Here is a 14,101-nt window from a genome sequence, read left to right as displayed (position 1 = left end):
TCACGTGGTATAGTGGTTAGCCCTGGCTAGCTGGAGGCCTCAGTTGAGATCGGCCTTTCTTTTTGCCTTTTATGGCTCACACAGCAACAAAGTGTGGGACAAAACCTATGCCAAAGAGTCCATAGTTTTATGAAACAAGAGATGAAGAATTTGAAGCAGATGACATGACTGTCCAGAACTGGCACAATAAAATACTAGCAGTCCAAGCCTTCCAGGTCCAAATGTTGTCATCCAGTGGCCTGTCTTGCATATTTTTAAGCATTTTTGCACCATACATATGTCATTAGCTCAGCAGCACCTATCATTGCAATACTCCAGAGTTTGCAGTTAGTCTCGGTCTGGGGCCCCCAGGATAAGGCTCTTGAATGCCTTTTCTCTATCTGTACAATTGTGAGTATGGTACATACAGGATTCATTATACTCTCAGCTGAAAGTGCCTTGCCTACTACAGAGGAATAGGGCTTCCTTGACAGGAAGACACAAGAGGCAGCATGATTTGCTTCTTGTGATTAGCCCTCCTTTGCGCAGGGATCAAAACTGAGGATGCCCCTCCTGTGAGGAGGTTCTTCTCGCAAAGGACAGCTTCTGCATCTCTATTAAGTTGTTTTCTATCTAATGAATAAGAATGATCTAATGAATCATTACTTCAGTTTCCCATTTATAAATCAGAGACAATGTTTTCTCAATTACCCCCAAAGTAAAACAAAACAAAAATACGATAAAAATTATATACCCATTATATTAATGCATATGTTTATATGTGTATTATGATATATATGTGTATCTCTGTTTGCATGGGGTTTGGGGATAAAATCAGTGCTAGTCTCACAGTGACTACTTCTTTGAGACTTTAGTATTGGCTATGATAAGTACCTGCTTTTCTAAAAACAGGCTTCTATTCAGCAAAGTGAGATATTCTGTCAGCTGATAGAGAGTTAGATATCCACAGAACTAATTGGAAAAATGTTGGTCAAACAATGTTCATCATAAGGTTCTTGCACAGGATAGTATCAATGTCAAATAAGCGTCCCTAAAATTATTTTTTTTTCTAAGACAATGTCTCTATACAAAGAAAACCAAAATAAAAATAAAATCATTGGATATTATTTATTCTATAATATTATTTTTATATTTTTGTTTTTTAAGCTATGTCATATCACAATGTCATAACAGGCTGCTATTTTATCATGTAATTTACTGCTATGTCATATAGTGCCAAAGTGCTACAACACATCCTGTTGGACATACTATAAAAAATTAATATTTCAGAGTTCAGATGAGCTTTGCATTTTCTGCATGTGATGTACATAAAAGATAATGTTAGCATAAGAAGGCATGTGAACAGTTCTGGTTTGCAAGGAAGCAGGAAACATCCTGCGAAATTGCCACAATTATTTTACGTATTAACTTATGCCCATATCCATGAAAGAGATCAGAGTCACTGAAAGCAGAACAATAATGTGGTGATAACATGGTTTCTTTTAAAGAAATAAAAGCTTTTTTAAAAATGAGTTTTGAAGATTATGTGTATTTATAATACATTAGCAGTGATATACTGAGATGTACTCCCATTCACAAAATAATTGTAGTGTAGTTATTTGAAAAAAAATGTGTGCACTCCCTTAAAAGAATTTCTTCAATTTGTTTTACAAAGGATAAGCTTTGGCCTGTCATTTTTATTGTTCATTCTTGGAATTGTAACAACTGCCCCTTCAGAATAGTTCAGGTGAAATGTGTTGTACAGGAAGGACAGGTGGACAGGCATTTCCTCTAAAATCCCTGGGTACCGGCGCTGGAACTGCGGTCTGAACTTTCTGAAACATTGTGCACAGGTAATGGCAACAGCTGTTCCTTATGGAGAGGATTCAAGGAAACTGTATCCTCCCTGAAAACCTAAAAGGGAGCTGGTAAATGGTCACTTGCTAGAAATGCTCCTAGGCAGGGAGGCAAAGTCACTGTAGCTCTCTGTATAAATCAGTCTGTAGTGAAATCAGATGAATAAAAGATTTGCACCAGTATGGCTGAGAAAAGAATGCGTCTCAGTATCTTCAGCAAAAAGCTTGAATGCCAAAGTTGTGATAAATGATTAAAAACTGTACTTGACTTCTGACTGAAAATCAAAGAAAGGCAGAATTACAAATATTAAAAATACCATTAATCCTATAGAAATAATATTTTTTTCTTTATACCTCATACAACCTTTTTAATAGGTTTTTAAACACTGAATTGACAACAGGATGGTTTTATATTAATTCTCTGTGATAATATGACTGTGAAGACAAAATGAAAGGTAGTGATGTTTCAGAAACTCCTAATTAGCAAGGCTTAATGGAAAGGATTTTTTCAGAATTATGGAAATATTTTGGCATGAACTTTAAAACATGATTTTTATTATTGTGTTTCTTGCCTAAAACAATTAGATCACGTTATCCTTGAAAATCTAGAAAACCAAGAATGATTAATCACAGCACTGACTTGACTAACGAAAAGGACCCCAGAGGGCCTAGTGTTTGGAAGAGGATGTTCCCAGAGTAGCAGAGCAGCAGCAACAAATGGAGAAACAGGTACTGCATATAGCAAACTAGTGAAATTGGAGGTGTGGGAGGCTACTAGGAGAATATCCTGCAGTGATTTTGAAGGCTTCTTTTCAACTGCTTGAATTCCTGTGGAAGCCCTGAGTGGCCAATGTATTTATGCCTCAATCTCACTGGCAAAAGATTTCATGACTTTGCAGTTGTATCTGTCTCCCATATCCAACAGACACTAGCCAGATTAGGCATCTGCCTCCCGAGAGGGGAATGTACATCAAAAAGAAGGCTTTCAACTTAGTATGCAATTTGAGGGGAAGTACACAATTATATCTAGTCTAACATAAACCCCTGCAAATGATTTCCATCTTGTGTAGGAAGGCAGCTGGGATAGCAGGAAAAGCAGAAGTACACAATACTTTCAAAGTGTTTTATGGTTTGTTTTTGTTTTGTTTTTTTTTTTTTTTAATAATGGAATTTATTGATTTAGATACCAAACACTGCAGTAGGAGGAAATGAATATGTTCAGGGAGCAATAAGAACCAGGCACAAGAAAATATCCCTCAGTGTATACCAGCATTCGAGGCTGGCTTTCATATTTTTCCCATGCTCCATTTAGTGACCCTTCTCCCAAGTTCGCTTCCCTACTTGTGGGTTGCCTAATGCCAACTTTCTCCATTGTTTAGTTATATAATGGCCAGTTTCCTTCAGTGGCAAGATCTGTTCTCTCTTAAGAGAGGTGCTCAGATCAAGCAAAATTTGAAAGAATTAAAAAAGAGCCCATAGAAAGAGATACCCTCACTATGGCATTCATTTTTTGGTCCAGTGCTGTGTTTCTGTCTGGAGAACTTTCTTCAGTTTGGAGGTTATCATCTTGTCAATAGGTCTTGAATTTATATTGGTTTTTAGTGTTCTCAGAAAAATGCCTACAAAATCTGTCTGTGATCTAGACATGTGATTCAGTTCATGAAAGGCTCCTTACCATTGTGTGCAAGTAAGGAAAAAAATTACATAATGTGAGCACTATAAGTGAATCATTATAATGAAATGAAATGAAATGAAATGAAATGAAATGAAATGAAATGAAATGAAATGAAATGGAGGACCAAAATATTTTAAAAAGTCACCTCATCTTCCATCCTTAATTATATGTGGAAGAGAATCCTATACAAATCTCATGTCCATAGACTGTGAAAATCCAAGAACTGGGCAATACTTTGGGGCTCTGGCAGATTTAATTTTGTGAGAGTACCTCCCGTCATAGCATTTGAAGGATGTTCATTCACACAAAGAAAGAAGTCTTGGGTGGCTGTCTGTTTCAAGGGTACTGCACAGATTACTTAACTTGAGAAAAGTTTTGTTTGTTTTTTTTTTTTCTGCTATACATCCACAGCAAACCAGTCTGATGTTGGTTAGTTAAATATGAATTTGTTGTGCTAACCCTGGGATTATTTCCAAACACAGTGCTCCCTCCCAGAAAGAAAAAAAGAAGAGCTCCCAAATTGTAATGACTACCATTGACTCTGGAAAGAAGTCCATTGACTCTCTGGAAGGAACCAGTAACTAATTCAACTACAAAGTGGACCTGTGTTCCACCACTGCAAGACATGGTGGACAGCAATGTCAGTACAGGAAATTTAGTAAAAATATATGGGAACTCGGTCTGGACATAGGGCATTTACATGAATGATCTGCTATTTTGGTTATTTTTAGTGCAGAGCAATTCAAAGGAAATGCAGTCATTGTCAAATCATTTTCCTTACAGTTAGTAGCTAAATTGGAACAACTGACTATATAGATATAAAGATTATTTATTCCTGGTCCATTACTTTGCAGCCATCCACAATTTATTTTCCCATCCCAGTTTTGTGCACAGTCACCCAGTATCACAATATTCTTTGCAATCATCTTTCAGTTTCATGGGTTTGAACCATGAAGACAAACTTTGCCACCTTGCTATTCACACTTTCACTCACATTTTTAATCAGTTGCAGGCACAGTTGGGCCATTCTGCAGGTGCCCCCTTGCCTCTAGAAAAGGTGACTCTTTTAACATTCTGGAAGTTTCCAAGCACATAAAGAAAATTAGGACTGCCGTATCTTTACATCCTGGGCAGGAAGGTGATGCTAATGAATAATTCACTGTAAGTGAGCATGTGACTTTCTTGAGTACAGACCTGCTCTAGCACTTTTAAAACCTGCTGTGAACATTACTTAGTCTAGAATAAAATTATTACTTGAGGGAGTAATTTTTTTCGGGGTGTTTTTGAAATACAATGTTTCTGATTACTTTATGGCATGTATTTCTCAAAGTTTTTTATCAGTGTTTTCTATCGTTTTATCATGTTCATGACTGCTGGGTTTTTATGGTATATCATTGTAAATTGAGTCATATTTTCAGGTGAGAAGACAACTCCTGATGCAGTACACAAAAATACCACTTATTAAGCTATCAACTATAGCAATAAAACTGAAATACTGCAATGAGTCAAAGCACAGAGGTTAGAGTAACTGTAATAAACTGCAGTGAATCAAAACAGAGATTTAAACTTCTATCAGCCTGAAACAAAGGGACAAATTCTGATTGACTGCATTACCTGCCTAAGTCATATTTACTGGACACCACAGAGGTTTCCAGCTCAGCGAACAGATTTTGGGCATCAAAATTAAGCACTGATGTTCCATGTACAGCAAGCAGAAAGCAATGGAGCAGTGCAGTCAACTCTGGAAGAAGATTTAAAGTGCCTGCTTGAGCTGCTAACTTTGTTATTGTCTGCATGCAGAGGGAACAGCAGGAAATTAAATATGGCACCTCCTCCTCTATGCTACAAAAAGTGGGGCTGCTGCATGCAAATTACATCCTGGGTGTGCTTTTGACTGATAAACTCGTCCTGGAAATCATTTGAGGGAGTGCTTGGAGTTGCTCTTGCACACCATCCAACTTGTTGAAGCACCATCTTTGCATGGAAGCAAAAAGAAGTATATGAAGAAAAAAGAATGAAATGTTATTTTAAGGCAAGTCTAGGGAAATGCTGTTTCCTTTAACTCAGACCTTATTTCTGTTAGTATCAGATGCATTAACTGTCTATCATAAATTGTATTATTCTAGATAATATTTAGCTTTGACATATTTTTATTTAATATAAAATAAATTAATAAAACACTTTAAATGTAGGATTAATGTTAGGTCGGAATACATAAAAGGATCACTATTGAAATTATTTCTCAAATCTCTCCAAGGAGAATATTCTTGGCAGGGGTGTATATGAAATGGAAATTGGTATAATTCATTGCAGAAACATTAAGAAATTAGAGATTTTCAGACAGAGTATTGGGCTGTTTCCTTAAAATATTCAGTCATGCTTTCATGCTTTACTGAATCACTGAAGACTAAATATTCCCCAAATAAAAAATTAACAATCAGTGTTCTCTCAACAGTTCTATAATGTGTGCTTCCTGAATAGCTGGCGGTTGGAAGGGGGAGGGTCAGTGAGACTGAACGTGTTGAAATCAAGCTTTAAAGTCAAGTATTTGAGAGGTTAATAACTATCAAAATTAGAAATTCATTCCCATCAAAAAGCTTTTGCTGTTATAAGCTTTTATGTAACACCACACATATGACCGAGTAAGTTATTATCCATGCTTTCTTGTTATATATTTTTTCATTAATGTAATGTAATGAATTTCAATACCTCCAGTACATGCAGGTATATGACTCTGCATATAAAAAATATAGCAATTATGAAGTAAATATGAGTGTCAATCAGTTACTGAAAGCACTCTCCATTGTCTTAATCTTAAAAATTGCAGGGGGGAATCCGTATTTAATGTATAAAAGTAACATCTAAAAGTTGGAAAATGTTTTAAGTTTCTTTCAATTGCAGGGTACAAGGTAATCACCTCGTGGGAACATGCCTCATCATTTCCATGTGTTCACAAAATGAAATGTCTCCTTTAATTCTTTTGGCAATTGAAGAAAAGTGATCAAAACCTTTTGTTATTCAATATTCAAGATTAAGTGAGCACATCTGTTGAGTAGTTTTTGAAGGATGTAGTATAGATTTCAGTAATTAGCTAGAAGCAATTTTTTTCCACTAACCTGTAGGCAGAGTACCATTTCCAGTGTTTATTTTCAGACTTAAAAGTTGCAAATGATGTTATCAAAGTTAAAGCCACTTGATTATAGCATACTTGTAACACTTTTGAATACTCCTAGTGCAGTTTCCTTGCTGTCTAAAATAATCAAGCAGATAATGAATTTCATATTTCACAGTAATGGAAAACTGTCAGGAACATTTTGAGATGTTAATGAATGTAGAGCATAATATGCCCTTTAACTTTTCATCTGAAGGAGAAATGTAGCTTTTGCTCTGAGCAGTTGAATCTTCAGAATGAATGTTGCAAACAATACCAGTTAATTTGCTGATGCGCCGATGTGATTTATGTGAATGTATCTACATAATGAATTTATTTTGTTGCTTCTGCAGAAGCTATCTTTGAATTTATTCACAACAAAAAAGGTTTCAGTTTTGCTCTTCAGGTCTTATTATACTAGAATAATTTTTATGACCTGCTGTGGTGCAAGCTATCTCACAACCCATTGCAAATAAATGAGAAACAACTTCTGCACCTCCTACAGAAAGCCTTATGGTAGCTTTTGCACTCTCTGCTGATCTATGCAAATAATTTTCTTGCTTGTTCCATGAAATGAAAAATCTTCCTTTCTTATCTTGTCTTTTGGATGGAATGCATCCAAAACTACTAAAGCAGTTGTCACAGTCATTAGTCATGGTGGACTACAATTTAACCAACAATGAATAAATATCAGCATATTTGGCTCCATATCTGACCATATCCTTTGTGTTTACTGTCTATTGTTTGTGTATTGAGCAAATAACATTTAGATGTTATGCTTTACAGAAACAGTATTTATCTTTCCATGCCAAATAACTGCATATGCAAGAAATGGCTAGCTGTGCCTTTTAAGGTAGACTTAGTTGCTCCACATATGTATTTCAGATACATAATTTGCACTGTAATGCTCAAGACTGTAACAATTCATAGGCTTCTTAGGCTTTAGGGGCCCTGTGTATGTGTAAATTGTTGCTGTTTGAAGCTAGACACAGAATTTGACTACATTCTCTTAGTCTTCACTAGTTCAGAGAGTCAGACAAGGAGGAGCGCATACAAAAAAATACTTGTTTCACTTTCCTGCCTCATTGTAACCAGGTTCTTCAGGCATCCTGAGGTCACAGTCAGCATCCAATCCAAAGCTACTGAAGGAGCTTTCCTCCTTGCTGTAAAATTCCCAGGGTCTTTGTCCCAAGATTAAAGAGAGTTTGGTTTTCTCAACTCCTTATTCTGTAATTTCCTCATCACCTCCGAAGACACCAGGAAACAAATTCATATGTCAAAGCTGAAGTCCGTGTACAGTTCTCAGAGCACCTGTTTCATAACACAAACCAGTTCTAACAAAGAGCAAACATTTCCAGATTACATAGGAATCTTGCCAGATTTTTTCTTCTGGAACTTTCCAGACATTTCCAGTCCTGCTTATCCTTTCTTCAGCTGTGTGCAAAGTGCAAAATTACGGTGTTTCAACAAGAAATATCTCAAGAATCCCTGGCTTGTTTCATAGGTGCAATTAAAGGTGTTTGAACTTTTGTAGTTGTTTTCTGTTAAAAAGCTTGGGCTAATATAGGCTATATTCTGCAAGGCTCTTTACTGTTGGTCTATAAAATTCTGTTTGGTTGTTCTGGATGTCCTCTTCATACAAAAAATAAAGAGCTTCACTAAAAATAAATGGTGAGCAGTCAACCTAGAAGGGGATACATAGAACTAACAAAAAGGAAAATGTATGTGTGCACTTCAACTGGTCACTGCCTGAAGCAGGGCTTCTCTGTGAGCATCTCTGTCCTCTTGGAATTCAGACCAGTAGGTACTTTCAGAAAATATAACAAGATGGAAGAAGATGGGTTTGCTCTCCACACCATTGTCTTCTTTTCATAAAAGGTGGAACCTGGATTCTAGGCCTCCCTTAAATATATATGTGTGTGTATACCTGTATGTGTGTGTATGCATGGGTGAGGTTGGTGGGGTAGCAGCTCCTAGTCTGTGGGAGAAGATTCTGCTCACCTTCCTGCTAGTTTCCATCCCTTTTGCTGAAGTCTGGAGGCACATGAGATGAAATTTTGTAAGTGCTAATAATGGGTCATTTTTTTTTACCTTTTTTTTTTCCGTGCCAGTTGGTTACATCATATGATAATAATGAACATTAAATGCTTATAAAGCATTTCTAAATAGTGATTGCATGACTCAAAGACACTGATGGCAAACAAAGTATTTTACATACTTTATTAGTAATGAACATATTCCTCAAATATAGGACTCCTCTTAGAACTTGCTTAGCTCCATCAAGAAGGAAATAAAGCTCTTGTCTTTCTGCTTACTTGTTACATATACTGAAAATCTGCACATTAAGCAAGAAGTTAAAATTACGTCACAAGAAGTACCAGCATCCTCTTAAATACTGCTTTATGTTCTTGTAGTGTAGAAGAGATGAAATAGAAGACTTAAGAATAGCCTTGAAGAAATAAAAGCATGTCAATTTCGTAAAAAAAGCTAGACAACACTTTAGAAACCCTGACCTTCAATGATAAAATACTGTAGTGGTACCCTCAAAGCGTGTATTAGAATAACTCCTGCAAAAGTGTACTCTGCATCTTGCACGTCAGTTTTTCTGTTTGCATTGGTGCATTAAGTTCAATGCACAGTTTTTATGGTTTTTTTTGTTTTTTTTTTTTTTTTTATAAAGAACAAAATGATACAAAAATACACTACTAGTAAGGCAAATATTAAAAATAGTATTAAATCCGGTGCAGTCAAATATCCATTATCAGGTATCTTCTGGGCATAGACCAGAAATTAGTATAACATTGTCCACTCCAATTTCTCCAGTTTTGCCCTTCCCACGTTCTGATTCAAAAGTGACCTGTCGTAAGAAAAGAGATGTATTAATTAATGAAAATGTAGTATATCCAACCATTTAGCAATTCCTAATGTTAGTTAATTATAATGCTATATCTGAGGAATGTTTTATGACAATACAAGATTAATTTTATGACTTAAATCTTGCAGTTTTTAGAATTTCCCTGTGTTATTTGAGCTAGAGTTATAATCCTCTGCACAGGTTTACAATACCAAATGGATGCTGGTAATAAGATTATTTATTTTCATTGTACAAAAAAAAAAAAAGGCAAATTGAGTGAAATCCTGTTATAATAATGAAGTTTTATTACAGTGTGTGTTATGAGTGCACTTCATTTCTTGAAGACATTACAACTGTTCATTTTTGATCTATTTGTTAGGATTGTTAGGTTTTGGATGTATATTCCATACATATTTTTACTGTATGTACTCTAGTCCAAAGTCTTGGAGGGCAGACACAGGAACTGTGAGAATGAAGACCCTAGGCCCATTGTAGGAGAGGACCTGGTTCGAGACCATCTTAAGAACCTGGAAGTACACAATTCCAAGGGACCTGATGAAATCCATCCACGGGTCCTGAAGGAGCTGGCGAATGAAGTTGCTAAGCCACTGGCCATCATATTTGAAAAATCATGGCAGTCAGGTGAAGTTCCCGATGACTGGAAAAAGGGAAATATAACCCCCATTTTCAAGAAGGGGAAAATGGATGACCTGAGGAATTACAGACCAGTCAGTCTCACCTCTGTGCCTGGCAAAATCTTGGAGCAGATTCTCCTGGAAGGCATGCTAAGGCACGTGAAAAACAACAAGGTGCTTGGTGACAGCCAGCATGGCTTCACTAAGGGGAAATCCTGCCTGTCCAATTTGGTGGCCTTCTATGATGGGGCTACAGAACTGATGGACAGGGGTAGAGCAGTTGATGTCATCTACCTGGACTTGTGCAAAGCGTTCGACACTGTCCCACACGACATCCTTGCCTCTAAATTGGAGAAACATCAAACTGATGGATGGACCACTCAGTGGATAAAGAACTGGCTGGATGGCCACACGCAAAGAGTTGTGGTCAATGGCTCAATGTCCAGCTGGAGACCAGTAACGAGTGGTGTCCTTCAGGGATTGGTGTTGGGACCGGTCTTGTTCAACATCTTTGTCTCTGACATGGACAGTGGGATTGAGTGAGCCCTCGGCAAATTTGCCAATAACATGAAGCTGTGTGGTTCAGTTGGTACACTGGAGGGAAGGAATGCCATCCAGAGGGACCTTGGCACGCTTGTGAGGTGGGCTGATGCCAACCTTATGAAGTTTAACCGTGCCAAGTGCAAGGTCCTACAGCTGGGTCGGAGCAATCCCAGGCACAGCTACAGGTTGGGCAGAGAAGAGATTCAGAGCAGCCCTGCGGAGAAGGACTTGGGGGTGTTGGTCGATGAGAAAATGAACATGAGCCAGCTTCAGTGTGCGCTTGCAGCCCAGAAAGCCAACCGTATCCTGGGCTGCATCAAAAGGAGCGTGACCAGCAGGTCAAAGGAGGTGATCCTGCCCCTCTACTCTGCTCTTGTGAGACCTCACTTGGAGTATTGTGTGCAGTTCTGGTGTCCTCAACATAAAAAGGACATGGAACTGTTGGAACAAGTCCAGAGGAGGGCCATGAAGATGATCAGGGGACTGGAGCACCTCCCATATGAAGACAGGCTGAGGAAGTTGGGGCTGTTCAGCCTGGAGAAGAGAAGGTTGCATGGAGACCTCATAGCAGCCTTCCAGTACCTGAAGGGGGTCTACAGGGATGCTGGGGAGGGACTCTTCATTAGGGACTGTAGTGACAGGACAAGGGGTAACGGGTTAAAACTTAAACAGGGGAAGTTTAGATTGGATATAAGGAGGAAATTCTTTACTGTAAGGGTGGTGAGGCACTGGAATGGGTTGCCCAGGGAGGTTGTGAGTGCTCCATCCCTGGCGGTGTTCAAGGCCAGGTTGTACAGAGCCTTGGGTGAGATAGTTTAGTGTGAGGTGTCCCTGCCCATGGCAGGGGGGTTGGAACTAGATGATCTTAAGGTCCTTTCCAACCCTAACTATTCTATGATTCTGATTCTATGTATACTATAGAGAAAGAATAGATTTATTTTTATGAATAGGATGCCTGGGCTTTTATTTTATAGTCTGATTCTCATTCATGTAAGGGCTTTTCTGCATCTTTCCAGCAGTGCAAAGAACCTTGGGAAGGGGTTGCATTTAGTTTATACTGACAGTATTCAATTACACAGTAAAAGCCTTTACACAGCACTGAACATGTTCAGTCACATAAATGAGAACCAGACCCTAGAATTTCAAGGAAAAAATTTGCTGAGGTACTGATTGAGGCAGTTCTCAGCCATACATTAGTGCACAATGTTCCCTGTTGGCTAGTTTGTCCTGATCCTAAGGCAGCTGGCCACACTTGTTTATATATGATGTCTCCTTTTGCTCTAATGGTCCACTTAGTGTGGTTTAAGAGCATCCTCTCCTATGAAAGAGATCATTTGCATTTTTCCAGGCATGTACATATGCCTCTGTTGCATGAGACATTAAGGACAGATTTTGATTGCATGTGTTAATGTATGATCTGATGCAGGTTTTCTACAAAATGACAGGATTATTGGCATTAGTGTTCTAACCAACTGGGGTAATTCAGTTCTGAAATTACAACCAGATAATAACCTTTTTCTCTTCTAAAATGTGTCTTTCCCATTTCAGATAAGCCTTTCAATTCCCAGTAATCGATGCCTATAAAACAGTTGGTGGAACACTTGAGGATTATGAAATTGAGCTGTTGTGTTGGTTGTGACAGTTGGCTTATAAATTGTGTTATACTTACACTATTGGTGGTTTCAGCCCCCTGAAATATCTCTACTTTTCCCGTTCTCCATTTTTCATCTTTTCCTTTGTTCTCCTCCCAGACAGGAGCAGGTTTCTTGTTTGCCAGAAACACTCGAAGTTTCCCCACTCTCTCACCAGCAAGCCGATAGCTGAAAATCAGGCAGTAGCTGCTCTTTGGTTTCAGGTTGGTGAGGAGAAGGTTTAGACGCCCCATATCCTTCTTGTGCCCCACAAAAGCTGGAACTGCCATGTAGTACCCATCGCCTTGTAACAAAAAAAAAAACCCGTAAATGCATCTTTAATGGTCTTGTGTACATTATTATTAAATTGAATACATATTTGCTAGGAAAATACATGGAAGCTGTGTTACTTGAATAATTTAAAATCGGACTGGAGAAAAGCAGCAGGAAGCTTACTTTGCAAGGAATAAAATTGCACTGCTGGAAGTCAGATCAATTTACAGGGGAGATGAGTTCATATTTCACTGGCAATTACAGTTATTATTCCTTGCACTATCTTTTAAGGGCAAAACCATTTCAGTTTTCCAAATGAAACAGTCTGAAACATGCTGCTGTGCCTCTGTGGTCAGACCCTTTTAGTACTTGAGCTAGATAACACTCTTTCCACTATCCTCTACAGTGATGACAAACTCATAAATGGATTTTTGTTCCACAAATCGTGGGGGCCCAATGGAATGACAGATACACACAAACAGATAAAGGGATAAAATATATAGGCCCATAAACAAAGTCATAACTAGCAGATGTAAGTTTGGAATGACAGGGTAAGGTCAGAATAAGGTCCCCTGGAAGTTACAGTACAGAGAAGGAACTTGGGGAGAAGGAAATATATGGAGAGGAAGGATTAGTGAAGAAAGACTGAGATGGAAAGACTGTGAAGGAAGAGGGAGACAATGTGTGTGTAGGAACTGGAACAAGTGGCCTGTAAGATCTGCAGGATCCACTGGTCCCTACTGCAGCAGCTTTTGCAACATTGCCTGTGTCACAGGGGAAGAGACATCCTTTCAAATAAGTTTCTTCAGCCACACATGTACACCTGCACAGCAGTCACACATTGTACTCCTGGAGCTCTTTCCCAGGTTTTAGCAGGCCTGCTGTCAGTATCAGGTCAGGTATCAGCTGTTATTGAATAGTTCCCTGCGTTTGGCTCATTCTGAGGAATGCTGTCACTAGTGTGTCTTGCAGATTTTGAGATTTCCAAGCAGTTATCACAGTGCTGTCTAAGCCATGTGAGTGACTACATTGCCATATCCATCTAAATGGCGGAGTGCATTTAAATGCCCTACCAGTCTTGGAGAGACACAATGCATAACTAAGAAGGTTTCCATTGCCTTGTACCTTACAATTCTGAACAGTTACATTCTAATAATTTTTGTCATCTTTTAATTCATTTGTGTTGAAATATGTTGCTGATTACCAATTGTCACTGGATATTTCAAAGAAACTATTTCCACTCCCAGCATTCTCTGGTCCTTTTTTTCTTTTATAAAGATAACCCATTGATGGGAGAGCTAATTCTTGATTTTGCTTTCTCCTTCGTCCCCCCTTTATTTTGGCGGGGGTGAGCCATCAAATCTAAGCATAGCTAGAGGACAGATATTTAAATACCTTTATCTCTATCAGCAGGATTCCAGTCAAAGTCATCATCAGCATCTTGTTTCCAGTCACAGACTCCTCGACTGAAGCTACAATCAACTGAAAAAAAAAACCCAAAATT

The 14,101-nt window shown here is 38.3% G+C and overlaps 1 protein-coding gene across 2 annotated transcripts in view; it reads right to left on the bottom strand.

The window, feature by feature from the left end:
• Positions 1-8,866: 8,866 nt before the first annotated feature.
• EGFL6 (EGF like domain multiple 6) overlaps positions 8,867-14,101 on the bottom strand; it is a 38,239-nt gene continuing 33,004 nt past the window's right edge. For both annotated transcript variants that reach the window (XM_061459923.1, XM_061459924.1), the window contains 3 exons: positions 13,993-14,079; positions 12,363-12,628; positions 8,867-9,518 (listed from right to left, as the gene is read on the bottom strand). In XM_061459923.1, coding sequence (XP_061315907.1) covers positions 9,423-9,518; positions 12,363-12,628; positions 13,993-14,079 — 449 coding nt within the window. In that variant the 3' untranslated portion in view covers positions 8,867-9,422. The remainder of the gene's footprint in view (positions 9,519-12,362; positions 12,629-13,992; positions 14,080-14,101) is intronic.

The sequence above is a fragment of the Pezoporus flaviventris genome, unplaced genomic scaffold (assembly GCF_033815535.1).
Source record: "Pezoporus flaviventris isolate CSIRO_AGI_PZ_B2104156 unplaced genomic scaffold, CSIRO_AGI_Pfla_v1 ptg000030l, whole genome shotgun sequence".
Lineage (NCBI taxonomy): Eukaryota > Metazoa > Chordata > Aves > Psittaciformes > Psittacidae > Pezoporus > Pezoporus flaviventris.
The sequence above is the reverse complement of the archived record's forward strand: the minus strand, read 5'-3'. Positions and strand labels throughout refer to the sequence as shown.